Consider the following 17,354-nt stretch of genomic DNA (forward strand, 5'->3'; position numbering starts at 1 on the left):
ATGATAGAAACAGCTGACCACTTGAGCCATGAACAAAAGGGCAAGTCATAAGGATGCAGACTCCACGAGGTTATGACTGCATGGGTATAGCAAAAAAGGAGCTCAGGTCATACCTGGTAAAATCAGAAGGGTGTATTGGAAAAACCATTGACACATCCTACCTGTAAAGGAGTTACTCCAATCCCTAACCATTCCTGATGAGACTATAATCCCAGGATCTGGAATGTGAACCAGGGGTAGGCAGAGCTCCCTCAGGAACAACCCATGAAACAAATGGCTACACCTGAGACCACAGATAGCACATCCTCTTGGGCTGAAGCACCCCAAGCATCCATGTCCACCAGTGGTTACTATGTAATATGCGCTGGGTGTATTTGTAAGACGAACTCAAATTATCGGACTAAACTGAATTGGCTGTTCATCACTGAAATGTAACTATTATAAGGTACAGCACCAACATGGATTGTGGTATGTGGGGAGGGGGCTGCTCCCATTGGCAGCTTTGCACCCGCTGCAATTGTGTTCTAGCCATCGTACTTGCCACAGCGCTACTGTGCATGTGCAAGTCCCCGTGAGGTGGGGCTGTTAAAAATGGAGCTTGGATGATAGCAGATGCTGTTACAAGAGGCTCCCATCGTACAGTTTGACAGTAAAGCATTGATTAAGGTTACCACTTGTTATTTGGTTATACGGTGCAATAACAAACAGATCTGATCTGCAGGAGGACCTATACCCTCACAGGTATGTTCACCGGTGCTGCTGGGGAGGGTTGAAGCTAGAGTTGCAGAGGGGATGGGAAACTGAGCAGCAGGTGAAGGGATTAGAGCAGGAACCCTCTCCTGTGCCCTTCTGTTCTGAGCTACCTCCCTTCTTCAGTTCCATGAACCATCTCTTTCACCCCCCCCCTCCCCCTCCCCCAGTATCTATTCCAATGGTTTCATGATGGCAGGAGTTGTGGATGGCAATTTCCCTCTTGAACAAAGGCAGCAGAATGGAGTTGAGGCAGAAAATATGCAGACGCTGCAGTAGAGAATCTTGAAGAAGATCCCAGGCCTTACGCTGGTTGCCCTTCCAGTAGTGAGAATGCAGAAGGACCAAAGGAACTGCTCACACTAACCATCCGAGACTCTCCTATGTACAAAGCAACACTTTTTTATTTGCGTTGCTGATAGTTGTCCTGCATGTGTATTGTGTGCGTGTTTTGCCCGAGGTCCGGAGGACGCTGTTCCCTCGGGTTACACTTGCACCATCCGCAGAAAATAAATGTGGACGTGCCTTGCTAAATTTCTGCAGCACGTTTGAAGATCAGCGGGGTGGAAACACTTGTAAGGCGCATGCGTGAAATTAAGTCACTTCGAAGGCGCGTGCGCCAAGTGGACCCTGACAGACGCATGCGTGGAGGGGGCCATCATGCCGATGAAAGGTCGGTTCCCGGTTCGCCGAACGCTCGAGTACCTGCGGAGCGGGGCGCTGGTGCTCAAGGACTCGGTCAAGGTTGTGGCGGTCAATTATAACACCCACGGCGAACTGAGCGAAGGGGCGAGGTCAGTATCGGGGCGGATGTCCGGCACAGCTCTGCACTGCGGAGGAAGGGAATTGGGGGGAGGTGGAGGTGAAGAGAGGGTGGGGAGGGGGAGGGGAGGGGAGGGGGAGGGGAGGGGGAAGTAGAGGAGTGGGGAGATGGAGGAGAAAAGAGGTTGGGAGGAGGAAATGGAGGAGAGAGGGTGGGGTGGGGGAAGTGGAGGGGAGGGGGAAGTGGAGGGGAGGGGGAAGTGGAGGGGGAAGTGGAGGGGAAGTGGAAGTGGAGTGGAAGTGGAAGTGGAGTGGAAGTGGAAGTGGAGTGGAAGTGGAGGGGTGGGGGGTGGAGGGGAGGGGGAAGTAGAGGAGTGGGGAGATGGAGGAGAAAAGAGGTTGGGAGGAGGAAATGGAGGAGAGAGGGTGGGGTGGGGGAAGTGGAGGGGAGGGGGAAGTGGAGGGGAGGGGGAAGTGGAGGGGAGGGGGAAGTGGAGGGGAGGGGGAAGTGGAGGGGAGGGGAAGTGGAGGGGAGGGGAAGTGGAGGGGAGGGGAAGTGGAGGGGAAGGGGAGGGGGAGGGGAGGGGGAGGGGAGGGGGAAGTAGAGGAGTGGGGAGATGGAGGAGAAAAGAGGTTGGGAGGAGGAAATGGAGGAGAGAGGGTGGGGTGGGGGAAGTGGAGGGGTGGGGGAAGTGGAGGGGAGGGGGAAGTGGAGGGGAGGGGGAAGTGGAGGGGAGGGGGAAGTGGAGGGGAGGGGGAAGTGGAGGGGAGGGGGAAGTGGAGGGGGAAGTGGAGGGGGAAGTGGAGGGGGAAGTGGAGGGGGAAGTGGAGGGGGAAGTGGAGGGGAGGGGGAAGTGGAGGGGAGGGGGAAGTGGAGGGGAGGGGGAAGTGGAGGGGAGGGGGAAGTGTAGTAGTGGGGAGATGGAGGAGAAGAGAGGTTGGGGAGGGGGATATGGAGAAGAGAGGATGGGGAGGGGAAGTGGAGTAGAGAGGGTGGGTATGGGAAGTGGAGGAGTGAGGAGGTGGATGAGAAGTGTGGGTGGGGAGGGGGAAGTGGAGGAGAGGGTGGGGAGGGGGAAGTGGAGGAGAGAGGGGGAAGTGGAGGATTGAGAAGGGGAAGTGGAGGCGTGGGGAGGGCAAGTGGAGGCGTGGGGAGGGCAAGTGGAGGCGTGGGGAGGGCAAGTGGAGGCTTGGGGAGGGCAAGTGGAGGCTTGGGGAGGGCAAGTGGAGGCTTGGGGAGGGCAAGTGGAGGCGTGGGGAGGGCAAGTGGAGGCGTGGGGAGGGCAAGTGGAGGCGTGGGGAGGGCAAGTGGAGGCGTGGGGAGGGCAAGTGGAGGCGTGGGGAGGGCGTGGAGGCGTGGGGAGGGCACTGGAGGCGTGGGGAGGGCAAGTGGAGGCGTGGGGAGGGCAAGTGGAGGCGTGGGGAGGGCAAGTGGAGGCGTGGGGAGGGCGTGGAGGCGTGGGGAGGGCAAGTGGAGGAGTGGGGAGGGCAAGTGGAGGAGTGGGGAGGGCAAGTGGAGGAGTGGGGAGGGCAAGTGGAGGAGTGGGGAGGGCAAGTGGAGGAGTGGGGAGGGCAAGTGGAGGAGTGGGGAGGGCAAGTGGAGGAGTGGGGAGGGCAAGTGGAGGCGTGGGGAGGGCAAGTGGAGGCGTGGGGAGGGCGTGGGGAGGGCGTGGAGGCGTGGGGAGGGCGTGGAGGTGGGGGGAGGGCAAGTGGAGGCGTGGGGAGGGGAAGTGGAGGCGTGGGGAGGGGAAGTGGAGGCGTGGGGAGGGCAAGTGGAGGCGTGGGGAGGGCAAGTGGAGGCGTGGGGAGGGCAAGTGGAGGCGTGGGGAGGGCAAGTGGAGGCGTGGGGAGGGCAAGTGGAGGCGTGGGGAGGGCAAGTGGAGGCGTGGGGAGGGCAAGTGGAGGCGTGGGGAGGGCAAGTGGAGGCGTGGGGAGGGCAAGTGGAGGCGTGGGGAGGGCAAGTGGAGGCGTGGGGAGGGCAAGTGGAGGCGTGGGGAGGGCAAGTGGAGGCGTGGGGAGGGCAAGTGGAGGGCAAGTGGAGGCGTGGGGAGGGCAAGTGGAGGCGTGGGGAGGGCAAGTGGAGGCGTGGGGAGGGCAAGTGGAGGCGTGGGGAGGGCAAGTGGAGGCGTGGGGAGGGCAAGTGGAGGCGTGGGGAGGGCAAGTGGAGGCGTGGGGAGGGCAAGTGGAGGCGTGGGGAGGGCAAGTGGAGGCGTGGGGAGGTGGGAAGTGGAGGCGTGGGGAGGTGGAGGAGAAGAGTGTGGGGAAGGATGGGGGAGTGGGGGAGAAGAGAGGGTGGAGAGGGGCATGTGGATAAGTGGGGAGGGCAAGTGGAGGAGTGGGGAGGGCAAGTGGAGGAGTGGGGAGGGCAAGTGGAGGAGTGGGGAGGGCAAGTGGAGGAGTGGGGAGGGCAAGTGGAGGAGTGGGGAGGGCGTGGAGGAGTGGGGAGGGCAAGTGGAGGAGTGGGGAGGGCAAGTGGAGGAGTGGGGAGGGCAAGTGGAGGAGTGGGGAGGGCAAGTGGAGGAGTGGGGAGGGCAAGTGGAGGAGTGGGGAGGGCAAGTGGAGGAGTGGGGAGGGCAAGTGGAGGAGTGGGCAGGGCAAGTGGAGGAGTGGGGAGGGCAAGTGGAGGAGTGGGGAGGGCAAGTGGAGGAGTGGGGAGGGCAAGTGGAGGAGTGGGGAGGGCAAGTGGAGGAGTGGGGAGGGCAAGTGGAGGAGTGGGGTGGGCAAGTGGAGGAGTGGGGAGGGCAAGTGGAGGAGTGGGGAGGGCAAGTGGAGGAGTGGGGAGGGCAAGTGGAGGAGTGGGGAGGGCAAGTGGAGGAGTGGGGAGGGCAAGTGGAGGAGTGGGGAGGGCAAGTGGAGGAGTGGGGAGGGCAAGTGGAGGAGTGGGGAGGGCAAGTGGAGGAGTGGGGAGGGCAAGTGGAGGAGTGGGGAGGGCAAGTGGAGGAGTGGGGAGGGCAAGTGGAGGAGTGGGGAGGGCAAGTGGAGGAGTGGGGAGGGCAAGTGGAGGAGTGGGGAGGGCAAGTGGAGGAGTGGGGAGGGCAAGTGGAGGAGTGGGGAGGGCAAGTGGAGGAGTGGGGAGGGCAAGTGGAGGAGTGGGGAGGGCAAGTGGAGGAGTGGGGAGGGCAAGTGGAGGAGTGGGGAGGGCAAGTGGAGGAGTGGGGAGGGCAAGTGGAGGAGTGGGGAGGGCAAGTGGAGGAGTGGGGAGGGCAAGTGGAGGAGTGGGGAGGGCAAGTGGAGGAGTGGGGAGGGCAAGTGGAGGAGTGGGGAGGGCAAGTGGAGGAGTGGGGAGGGCAAGTGGAGGAGTGGGGAGGGCAAGTGGAGGAGTGGGGAGGGCAAGTGGAGGAGTGGGGAGGGCAAGTGGAGGAGTGGGGAGGGCAAGTGGAGGAGTGGGGAGGGCAAGTGGAGGAGTGGGGAGGGCAAGTGGAGGAGTGGGGAGGGCAAGTGGAGGCGTGGGGAGGGCAAGTGGAGGCGTGGGGAGGGCAAGTGGAGGCGTGGGGAGGGCAAGTGGAGGCGTGGGGAGGGCAAGTGGAGGCGTGGGGAGGTGGGAAGTGGAGGCGTGGGGAGGTGGAGGAGAAGAGTGTGGGGAAGGATGGGGGAGTGGGGGAGAAGAGAGGGTGGAGAGGGGCATGTGGATAAGTGGGGAGGGCAAGTGGAGGAGTGGGGAGGGCAAGTGGAGGAGTGGGGAGGGCAAGTGGAGGAGTGGGGAGGGCAAGTGGAGGAGTGGGGAGGGCAAGTGGAGGAGTGGGGAGGGCAAGTGGAGGAGTGGGGAGGGCGTGGAGGAGTGGGGAGGGCAAGTGGAGGAGTGGGGAGGGCAAGTGGAGGAGTGGGGAGGGCAAGTGGAGGAGTGGGGAGGGCAAGTGGAGGAGTGGGGAGGGCAAGTGGAGGAGTGGGGAGGGCAAGTGGAGGAGTGGGGAGGGCAAGTGGAGGAGTGGGGAGGGCAAGTGGAGGAGTGGGGAGGGCAAGTGGAGGAGTGGGGAGGGCAAGTGGAGGAGTGGGGAGGGCAAGTGGAGGAGTGGGGAGGGCAAGTGGAGGAGTGGGGAGGGCAAGTGGAGGAGTGGGGAGGGCAAGTGGAGGAGTGGGGAGGGCAAGTGGAGGAGTGGGGAGGGCAAGTGGAGGAGTGGGGAGGGCAAGTGGAGGAGTGGGGAGGGCAAGTGGAGGAGTGGGGAGGGCAAGTGGAGGAGTGGGGAGGGCAAGTGGAGGAGTGGGGAGGGCAAGTGGAGGAGTGGGGAGGGCAAGTGGAGGAGTGGGGAGGGCAAGTGGAGGAGTGGGGAGGGCAAGTGGAGGAGTGGGGAGGGCAAGTGGAGGAGTGGGGAGGGCAAGTGGAGGAGTGGGGAGGGCAAGTGGAGGAGTGGGGAGGGCAAGTGGAGGAGTGGGGAGGGCAAGTGGAGGAGTGGGGAGGGCAAGTGGAGGAGTGGGGAGGGCAAGTGGAGGAGTGGGGAGGGCAAGTGGAGGAGTGGGGAGGGCAAGTGGAGGAGTGGGGAGGGCAAGTGGAGGAGTGGGGAGGGCAAGTGGAGGAGTGGGGAGGGCAAGTGGAGGAGTGGGGAGGGCAAGTGGAGGAGTGGGGAGGGCAAGTGGAGGAGTGGGGAGGGCAAGTGGAGGAGTGGGGAGGGCAAGTGGAGGAGTGGGGAGGGCAAGTGGAGGAGTGGGGAGGGCAAGTGGAGGAATGGGGAGGTGGAGGAGAAGAGTGTGGGGAAGGATGGGGGAGTGGGGGAGAAGAGAGGGTGGAGAGGGGGATGTGGATAAGTGGGGAGGGGAAGTGGAGGAGTGGGGAGGTGGAAGCGAAGAGAGCGTGGGGAGGGGGAAGTGGAGGAGTGTGTAGGTGGAGGAGAAGAGAGGGTGGGGAGGGGGAAGTGGAGGAGAGATAGTGGGGAGGGTGGAGTGGAGGAGAGAGGGTGGGGAGGTGGAAGTGGAGGAGTGGAGAGGTGGACCAGGAGAGAGGGTGGGGAGGGGAAGTGGAGGAGTGGGGAGGTGGAGGAGGAGAGGTTGGGGAGGGAGGAGGGGTATCGGGGAGGAGTGGGGGAGAAGAGAGGGTGGGGAGGGGGAGTGGAGAAGTGGGGGAGAAGAGAGGGTGAGGATGTGGAAGTGGAGGAGGTTGAGGAGTGGGGGGAGAAGGTGAGGAGTGGGGAGGAGGAGGTGGAGGTGTGGGGGAGGAGGTGGAGGAATGGGAGAGAAGAGAGGGGGAAGTGGAGGAGTGGGGATGAGGAGGAGGTGGAGGAGGCAGACGTGTGGGGAGGAGTTGGGGAGGTGGAGAAGAAGAGAGGAGGGGAAAGTAGAGGAGGGGGGAGGTGTGGGGGGAGTAGGAGTGGGAGGAGTTGGGAGGGTGGGAAAGAGAGGAAGGATAGGAAATTCCTAAAGGAAATGAGCCAATGACAATTTTTCTCAAGCAAAATATTTCAGTAACAATTGGGTCTAGAGCAGTGATTCTCAACCTTCCCTTCCCACTCACGTACCATCTTAAGCAATCCCTTACTAATCTCAGAGCACCAATGGCATAGGGATTACTTAAAGCGGTATGTGAGTGAAAAAAAAGGGTTGAGAAACACTGATCAAGATCATTAACATGGTTGGCGATTGATAGCTTAAACTTCGGCTCACAGGTGAAATGGTCATCTATTATAGAGAAGACCATCTCAAGTACTCAATGCATTGGATCAGGTTGGGTGATGAGCAGGCCTGATATGGAAGGTCTTTTCTGTCAGTGTAATGAGGGGGGACTGAGTTTATACTGTTTGAAGATTTATCTTCACTCACACACGCATGCACACCGCACACGCACATACAATATTGTATTACCAGTTTCATTCCCTTTTCTTCATTATTACTCTAATAAAAAATGATGAGAAAAGAAAGAAAGGAAGGTATATTTGTGGTTTTCACACTGTCTCTGCAGGAATCTGTGAAGAAAATGATGGCACTACCTTTTGGAGATTGGGTTTCAGTAAGGGAGATGGGAAGGGTATTTATCCTGGAGCAGTTTTCTCTAGGAGGAACATAGCAGTCTCTGCAGTGATGGCCTTTGGGGAGGGCTGTGTCTATGTCGACATCTGAATTGAAGGTGAGGGGATGTGGAGGGGCATTCTGCCCGTGCGGACTAGGTGAGATGAGGGGCAAGCACTCTCCTCGTCTGGCTCTCATACAAAAGACAGGTGGAGGATTAGGGTGAATGGTGGAGAGAGAAAGGGAACATGCTGGGTTTGAGCAGGGGAGTTGACATCCACACAGCTCTGCTGGTAGGTAATAGCTTGGAGGGAAGGAGAGGGTAAAGCTGCATGTATGCGTTTTGAGTTACAGAGTTTAAGGAGGTTATTGTCCGTGTACAATTTTGGCTTTTTCGGTAGAGGGCACTGTTTGTTATCCCTGGAATTTTTAAATTAAAAGGTTTGCCGAAGGAAGATTTTTAAAATCTTTATTCACCATCCTTTCAGGCAGTATGTTTTCGATCTCTTGCTATTTAAAGTTACTGAGACTTTTTTGTGGATTGCTAAAAGGGTGACTTACAGAAGCTTTACTAATCTCCAATACAAGTGGACTGCAAAGTTGCTAAGCTTGTAATGCCAGTATGTTTACATTTCTCTTTACAGAAAGTTTGTTTTTTTCAACATACCTCAGATCCAGTATCAGAATCCTTGGGTTCAGATTGTCATGTTCAAGAACCAAACTCCATCATCATTTCTTAGGTTTTATTTGGGTAAGGTTTTTATCTTTCTCTTGGGTTCTGAGATTATGATGCTACCTTGAAACCACTGACACATCAGCTGCCAGCTTGTTGGGAGTGGGAGGGGCTGTGGACTTCAGGGTAGTAGCTGCACAATCGGATATTTTCTGATGGCAGGAAGAAAGTGCATGGAGACTCTTTTGGGGTGGGTGGGAGAAAGTCTACAAGCTAGGGGTGCTTCAGGGTGGTCGATGCTTCTTCAGAGTTTGTGCAGCACACGGATCAGGTGGTGGATGCTGGTTTGGGATGCTTTGATGTTGTCACACTGCCTCTGGGTTGAAGGGCCTTATCTGAAACTTCTGTTGATGGGCAGCCTCTCCAAGGATGAGGGAGTGTACGCCATTACTGCACGCTAACCTTGCTTGAAACTCACAGGTCACACAGTATCAATAGAAAGCAAAGGGGAAACTAATGTTTGAGGCCTGGGCCCTTCATCAGGTATAAGCAAAACTGAATTAAAAAAAAAGTGAGGGGAAAGGAGTGGGGGAGCACAGGTGGGAGGGTAGGAGAGAAAGAAGCTGTGCAGTCCAGGGGGAAGGGATAACTAATAGGAGAGGGAGAGCTGGAGGGATAGGGAATGAGAGAGACGAGGGAAGGAGGTTAAAGGAAGTTGGGGGAAGATTATGTTACTACCGTCTGGTTGAAGTCCGCTGAGACAGGATACAAGGTATTGGCCGTCCAATTTTCGGTAGGCCTCAATTAGTAAATGCACGGACAGACGTGTCGGTGTGGATATGGGGTGCGGAATTGAAACATTTTCCCAATGTGGCCTCCTCTAAGCCGGGGAGACTGGGAGATCATTTCGTTGAACACCTTCGCTCTGCCTGTGGCAACAGCAAGGTCTTCTCAGTGGCCAACCATTTCAAGCCCGAAACATTGGTTATCCTGAACTTCCTCTGGATGCTGCATGGCCTGCTGAGCTTATCCAGCACATTTGTGCATTGCACCTGACCCCAGTGCGTGTGGACTTCTCCTGTTTAACTTGATACCAAGCAGTATTAGCATAGCAGTTAGCTCAATGCTATTACAGCATCAACAACACTGGTTAGAATTTGCCACACTCTGCAAGGAGTCTGTACATTCTCCCCATGGGTGTATTTGGGTGATGTGAGTTTGTGGACAGGGAGACTTGTTACCATGCTGTATGTCTACTAAATAATCTTGGAGGAAATGGGTACCTTGCTTGTAGATTCATACATGGATACACTGCAGGGTATTGCTTCCTGAGGGGTGAGGGGTGATAGATGAGGAGGGGAGTATACTCAAACAAATAGTCCTGGCTCTTTTTGGTGTTAGAGATGGTCCATCTCAGTTCAAATCTGTCCAAGCGATGTCAGGGTATGCTCTCAAGGTAGATTGACCTGTTGAGCTTTGCCATTTTGCAGTTTTCACAGGCCAATCGTCTCAGATGGGTTGATATATTGTGGTGAGATGGTCTCAGGTGGAGCAGTATGGCTCTAGAGGTTTCTGTGAGATTGTCTCAAGGGTAGGGTTGGTTCACAATGAGAAGGTGGGTGGGAACTGAATGGTGAGACCTTGCCAGTGGGAATGTTAAGTATGGTTCAGTGGGTTGATACCTGTGATAGGTCCGTCTTTCTTGGGAGAAAGAGTGGAACTGTCCCAAAATGAAATGGGACCATCTTAAGAATTGTGGCCAAAGAGGGGGATTGTGTCAGTATCTCCTTGCAGAGACAGATTGATCCAAGGGCTGGCCAACAGTATAATGTTTAAAATGATGATTTTTGCCATTTTCTCCAGGTGATGGTGAGCAGGTCTTGGTTGATGTGGAAGGAAAGAATCACCGAGAAATCACTGACCATGTCAAGATGATCCTAGGAAAGAGCCAGTAAGCTTTTGTTTTGTCCCCAGTGCCACCTTGAATTGATCAAGCTGTAAGTCAAAAGATTCGAGCAGCCTAGTTACATGACCAGCGGTAACCCAAAAGTGTTGGTTCACAAAATTCACAAATGACTAAATCTATGCCATAACAGCTTTGTTGTGAGGAAAATATTTTTTTACTATCTGGCTCGGGCTTGTCCCCTTTTTTTTTGTCCTTCTATCTGACAGTGTTCTGTCCTCAACCCTCCCCTTAGCGTCCTCCATGCCTGTCGTTCTCCTATCTTAAACCCTCTATCTAAGGCAGCATCCTGGTGAATCTTCTCTACACCATGATTGAATCCTTCCTATTTGGTGCTTGCCAGAGCTGCACTCAGTTAGTGGCATGATCTGTGTTTTATAAAGTCCCTTGAACTCCCCAATAATGATAAGTATCCCATGTGTGCTCTTCACCTTCAGGGAAACGTGGACTCGTGCCCCAAGTCACTTTGTTCATCTCAATTTGTAGGGCTGCTTGTAGAAGGAGAAAAGAATCAGGGTTAAATTGCACTATCATTCCTCCACGCATCTTGTTTCCTCGCAGGTTAGCAGTACCAAGTATATACATCTACAAATTTACCAATTAAACCTCCAATATTTATATAAAAATGGTCAGGCCAAATGTCCCAGCACTGAATTTTTTAACCCCCCCCCCATGGTACAGCACTGGTGACAGGCATCCAATCATTAAAACAACCACCACCATCATCTCTCAGCCTTCCTTACCAAGCCAGTTTTGTATCCAATTGGGGAATGGCATTCTGAACCAGCCTTTCACAAGTCCGTGTAGATTACATCAACTGCACTGCCTTCATTGATGCATTTTGTTACTACGTCAGAAGTATTTCAAATCAAACAGGATCTCTTTTCCCCCCACCCCTTTTTAAAATAAAATAATGCTGACCATCTTTGATCCTATCTCTCAGTATGTGGATTGGTCTGATCCCTTAGCCTTTTCTTCCAATAATTTCCCAACCAGGATGACAGATTTCTTCCAAAAGATGTAAACTCTTGGAATGTCCCACTCCTTTACTTTACCCTGTAGGATGGCTCTTCTAAATGTACGGTTAAATGCCTTGATGTCGAGGACATTCACACTCATCTTGTCTCTTGGTCAGTAGCTAACTGGTCCTGGTTAAACCTGGACTAGACAGTGGTGAGCTCTTTTCTGGAGAGTGACTGCTCCTTCACAGCACCTGCGTCGTCTTGCTGAAGGCGAGAGGAGACTGAACAATCAGGTTGGATTTTTCCCACCTTTCTATTGACACTACATACCTGAACAATTTTCCACATTATTGGGCAGATGCCAAAGTTTCAGCAAGATGATGAGTGACAGTGACCTAAATTTGAATCTGCTGCTGTCCATGAGTTTCCTCCTGGTGCTCCGGTTTGGCCTATCCTCTCAAAACATGCAGGGGTTAGTTGGTGCCATGGGCAGCACGGGCTTGTGGGCCACAGGGGCCTGTAATCAGGCTGTATCTCTAAAATAAAATTAAAATGAACACCTTGGTTAGAAGCACAGCCAGCTCTGGAGTGCAGATGTTCTCCAGGATATTGTCTGCTTCATTGACTCGGCCACATCTGATGGTGGCTTCTGTAATGGTATGGATCTCTGCACTTGTGGCTGGATGTGGTGGCTAATGCTGTATCTTTGCCCTTCAAGCTCGCATGGTATATCCTCCCACTGTGAGTGGTTTGACTGCCCACTCCTACCCACAAGTACATCTAGGCTGTCCAGGCCTTTCAGCATTTAAAAAGTTTCAATGAGATCCCACCTTCATTCTCCCAAATTCAATGAGTACAGACCAGGAACCATCAAACCTCCCTTCTATTCCTGGAATCATCCTTGTGAACCGCCTATGAACTCTCTCTTACGTCAGCACATCATTTCTTAAATGAGGAGCCCATAACTGATCTCAACACTCTGTGAGGTCTCACCAGTGCCTTACACAGCATCAACATCACATCCCTGTTTGTATTCTATTCCTGTTGAAATGAATACCAGCATTGCATTTACCTTCATCACCACCACCTCTACCTGCAAGTTTACCTTCAGGGTATCCTGCATGAGGACTCCCAGGGTACTTTGCATCTGGGAATTTTCCATTTTTCTCCATTTAGAAAATAGTTTGTCCATTTATTTTTTTTCTACCAAAGTGTTTATGCACTTTCTGACATTTGCCACTTTTCTGTGCATTCTCAAAGTATGTCTGACCTTCTGCAGCCTCGCTGTTCCTCAACACTATCTCCTTCTACCTAACATTGTATCATCTGCCAACTTGGCAACAAAGCTATTCATTCCATAACTAAATCATTGCTATACAACATCAGAAGTGGCCCTAACATTGACTCCTGTGGAATACCACCTGCAACTGCCAACCAACAAGTATGTACTCCCTGTATTCTGACACTGCTTCCTGCTAATCAGCCAATACTCTACCCACACTAGCATGTTTCCTGATTATACTATGGGCTTTTAATTTGTCAAGTAGCCTCGTGTGTGGCACCTTATCAAAGGCCTTCTGAAAATCCAAATACACAACATCCACTGCATCTCCTTCATCTAGCCTGTTTGTCCCTTCAAACAATTCCTATAAGTACAGCTAGCAAGATTTTCTTTCAAGGAAACCATGTTGGCATTGGCCTATCTTGTCAGATGCCTGCAAATACTCTGTAACCTCATCCTTAAGGTTGTACAGACCATAAGAGGTATGGTTCCTGCAATTTGCAGGTGGTCTCAGTCTGGCAGTGCATGAAACCATGGACCACTGGTTCTCGACCTTTTCCTTTACACTCATATACCACTTTAAGTAATCCCTATGCCATAGTTGCTCTGTGATTAGTAAGAGATTGCTTAAGGTGGTATGTGTGTGGAAAGAAAAAGTTTGAAAACCACTGTTTGAATCGTACCTAATTGACTCATTATGTGTACAGTTTCATAACTCCAAAGGAAAAGGACCAATGACAAATTTTCTTAAGCAAAATATTTCAATAACAATTGGGTCTAGAGCAGTGATTCTCAACCTTCCCACTCACATCCCACTGTAAGCATCCCTTACTAATCACAGAGCACCGATGGCATAGGGATTACTTCAAGTGGGAAGTGGATGGAAAGAAAAAGGTTGAGAGCCACTGTCATGGACAGATATTTCAGCAACGGAATAGGGCACAAGGCGATTGATGCTAATGCAATGGACAAAGCCGAGCTGCTCAATGAAGCAATTTCCCAGTCTGTGCCCAGTCTCTCCGATGTAAAGGAGACCACAATGGGAGCACCGGATGCAGTAGTGTTAGGTCTGCTTTGTTCGAGAATGAGTGAGTCAGACACCAGACTGAGTCGAAATCAAGGTTCTTTATTACCGGATTGTAACACTTACAACTAACAGTGTTAGTTGGAGAAGGCGCATTCTTCTGATATCAGCAAGTGGTGTTTTTTTATACCTCAGGACACGTACTTAGTAAATTATCATACCATTACATTGTCCAATGAATAAGCTGTTGCTACCCTTCCTTCTCTGTTAGTCTGCTGCTCATCAGCTTGTTATTGCTAAATTTATCTTGAGCGTACAAGGTCACACCTGCATCCTGTTACTCCTTAGTACTGGGTGACTCCTTCTCCAGTCCCAACTCATGATGTTTTTACCTTACAGTAGATGACCTTGCAAATTCACTCGTGAAGTGTTGCCTCACTTGGAATGACTGGGGTGCCAGTGGTGAGGGAGGAGGTGTGGGCACAAGTGGAACATTTCCTGTGGTCACAGATAGGGGACAAGGGGATGGTTAGTGGTGAGGGAAGAGTGGACGAGGGAGGAGAAGGGAATGTGTCTGGTGGTGGGATTACGGAGAAGATGGGGGAGGATGATATGTTGGATGTGGAAGCTGGTAAGGTCGAGAAATCCTGTCCTTGTATATGGGGACGGAGTGGGCCTGGGCCTTGAAAGAAATATGTGTGGATAATGGAGGATATGCGGTGAGGACCAAGTTGAAGGTGGAGGAGGGAAAGCCACATTGTTTGAAAGTGGTCATCTCTGATGACCTGGTATGGAAGACCTCACCCTGGAAGCAGATGTGATGCAGACAGAGGAATCTATTCCAGAGGAATAGATGACAGGGGTGTATTCAAGGTAGCTATGGGAGCTGGTGGGCTTGTAGAAAATACCTGTCGAGAGTTTGTCTCCTGAGCTGGAGATGGAGAGACTGTGGAAAGGAAGTGTTGTTACAGATGGACCAAGTGAATTTGAGGTTGGGGTGGAAGTTGGCATCAAAGTGGCTAAAGTTGACGAGCACCAAACTAGTCATTGAGCACCTCCACAATAGCATGGATCTTCTGGTGGCCCTCTATTTCGATTTCCCCGCCCAATTCCCTTGCTGATATATCTCCATGGTCTCATGCACTGCCAGATTGAGAACACCTGCAAATTGGAGGAACAACACCTCACATTCTGTCTTGCATTAACATTGACCTCTGGTTTGCATTCAAAATCTGCACCCCCAAATCTTTCCCCATGTCTCCTCTCTCCCTGCTCTGTCCCTCTCTTCCCTTTTCCTTCTGTCTCCTTTCACAGCTCCAAAACTAATTCTCAGCTTTCCTCTCCTATCCTGTTATTATATCCAATTAACACCTTTTGTCGGTCTGTACTCCTCCCCCTACCAACTTCCCTTTTTCACCAGCCTTCTATACAAATGCTATCTTTTTAACTCATCACTTGTGGAAGGGTTCAGGCCCAAAATGTTGGAAATAAACCATTACCTCCTTTGGCTGCTATGAGACTGGCTGAGTTCCTCCATTATCTCAACATCCTTTGGTTTCTCTCCAGTGTAATCACATCTATATTGTCAACTGATGACTGTAGCTGAGCGCAAAACTCCAAATGCAGCCTAACCGCTGTTTTGTAAACTGTGTTTTGTGCCCTGTCCTCCGAAGACAATTGTGCCATATGGCTCATTACCACCTGATCTCTTTCAGGGCAATATTCACTAGAACTAGAAGAAACCTCTATCCATTGACCTTCCTTCATACCCTACCACTTGTTTTACGTGACCCAACCCAACTTGACTTCCCAAATTGCATGACTTTGCACTTGCTTAAATTACATCTACCCATGTGCCACTTGGCTTTCAATCAAAGTTGTCTCCTGCTCTATCATTGGACAGCCATCCTCGCAAAACTATCCTTCCACCTCTGCACTCTGCCTCCAATCAAGAAACCAATCATGGATCCAATTTGAATCCTAGAACAATTTGGCCCATCTCACTGATGCTGACTTGTGTTGACATTCTCGGCTGCTTGTTTTTGGCTTTAATCCTTTTAAACTGTTCCTATCCATATTTGTTCAAAAGTCATTTAAATGTTGGAATTATATCCACTTCTATTCGGCCCTCCTGCATTGTTCTACACAATGACCACGCTTTGAGTGCAAAAAGTCACCCCTCAGATCCTCCTTCAATCTCTCCCCTCTCACCTTGAGCCTATGCTCTCTAGTTCTTGAATCATCTACTCTTGAAAAAGGAGTGAGAAATCCTCAGGTCCCACTCACATCATAAATCTCATTAGCACTCTTTCCACTTTAATGATATCCTTCATGTTGCAGTGTTCCAGATATGGCACACAAAGCATGATGCTATTACAGTGCCAGTGACCGTAGGTTGGAATCCACTCTCTGTAAGGAGTTTGTACGTTCTCCCCCATGCCCACGTGGGTTTCCTGTGGGTGCTCCAGGTTCCTCCCACATTCCAAAGGTATACAGATTAAAAAATTAATTGGTTACGTGTGTATTTGGGTCGAGAGTGGGCTTGCGGGCCCTTAGATCCTAGATCCTACTGCTCTGTAACACTGCCCAGATCACTGCCATTTACTGTGTAGGTTCTATCCATGTGAAACTTCCCAAAATGTCAGCGGTAAGTGTTTTTACATAGTGGATGGTGCCTGGAATTCACTTCCAGGGCTGGTGGGGGAGAATGGTACAATGGGGACATTTAAATAACTCTTACATAGGTACATGAATGAAAGAGAAATGGAGGGTTCAGGGCTGTGAAGGAGTGAAGGGTTAGATTGATGTGGTGTATATTTACATAGGCTGGCACAACATTGTGGGCTGTAAGGCCTGTACTGTAATGTTCTGAGTTTAAAGATGCAGCAATCCGTGAAAATTGCTCATCCCGTATTGGAGCCATCTCTTGTGTTGCCTGGATGGTGCAGTGCTCCCTGGGTTAGCTCTCTGTGTAAAGAGCACTCTTTCTTTCCCCCCCCACTGTGCAGTGTTCCCTCTGGAATTGTGTGGTGTCTGGCCCATAATTATGGCTCCTAGTTACAGCAATACCCCTGATATTGAGCAGAACTGCCTCTGTGCTCCCTCTGCAGTTACACTCTATCCCAGTCCCATCCTTCATCTGTGCAGTGCTGCCTTATTACTTCTGGAGTTGCTGCAAATATCATGCAATAACCTGGTGACTCTCTTCTGAATGAAATGCCCATCCAACTCTCCTCTCTTTCCAAATGTTCAGCACCATGCCTTTGTACAATTCCCACTCGCATTTATTCTACAGCTGCAACATGTCCTGATTGCTGCTAAACAGCCCTGCGAGTGTAGTATCAATGCAGCTGCTGTAATTTGGCTGTATCATGAAGCAGCAAGATTCGAGGGGGGGGGGGGAAATGTACCGTGTATTTTTGTGGAGTGGTTCCTAACAATATCCTTCATTTCCCTCCCACAGAGAGTTGCAGGATGCAGCACAACTGGCAAAGGACAAGCATTCGCATCCTGCCAATTTTGGATGCAAGAAGTACTGCTTACGGGAATGCATCTGTGAAGTTGAAGGACAGGTTCCCTGCCCAGGTCTGGTGCCTTTGCCCAAGGAACTCACTGGAAAGTTTCGTGCTGCCAACAAATAGGAAAAGCTATGTAAATAAAAGTTTTTACCAAGGACTATGCTCAGTATTTCCAGAAGCCGGTGACCAGCTTGTTGCTCTTCGTCCAGTGTAAACTAAACTTCAGCAGTTCCACACAAGACCATTGAAGGGGCAGGATTTCTTGATCAAGAATGCAAGTATATTGGTGTTAAACAAGAACATCCGCAGACGGTGGGGTTGAGTGCAGTACACAAACTTGCTGGAGAAACTCAGCAGGCCATGCAACATCCACAGGAAGTAAAGAATAATCAGTGTTTTGGGCCTGAACCCATCATTGGGAATCAGGAAAAATAGATAGCCAATGACAGAAGATTTGAGAGAAAGGAATAGAATCCATCCATGCAT

At 51.8% G+C, this 17,354-nt stretch overlaps 1 protein-coding gene across 1 annotated transcript; it reads left to right on the top strand.

Annotated features, from left to right (window-relative positions):
* The first annotated feature begins 1,370 nt into the window (after positions 1-1,370).
* On the top strand, positions 1,371-17,025 carry mrps25 (mitochondrial ribosomal protein S25). The gene is made up of 4 exons (XM_069885977.1): positions 1,371-1,544; positions 8,091-8,197; positions 9,983-10,070; positions 16,814-17,025. Exons 1-4 carry the CDS (start codon positions 1,411-1,413, stop codon positions 16,989-16,991), a joined length of 507 nt encoding a protein of 168 aa, XP_069742078.1. The 5' UTR covers positions 1,371-1,410; the 3' UTR covers positions 16,992-17,025.
* The last annotated feature ends 329 nt before the right edge of the window (positions 17,026-17,354 follow it).

This window comes from Narcine bancroftii, chromosome 6 (assembly GCF_036971445.1).
Source record: "Narcine bancroftii isolate sNarBan1 chromosome 6, sNarBan1.hap1, whole genome shotgun sequence".
Taxonomy (NCBI): domain Eukaryota; kingdom Metazoa; phylum Chordata; class Chondrichthyes; order Torpediniformes; family Narcinidae; genus Narcine; species Narcine bancroftii.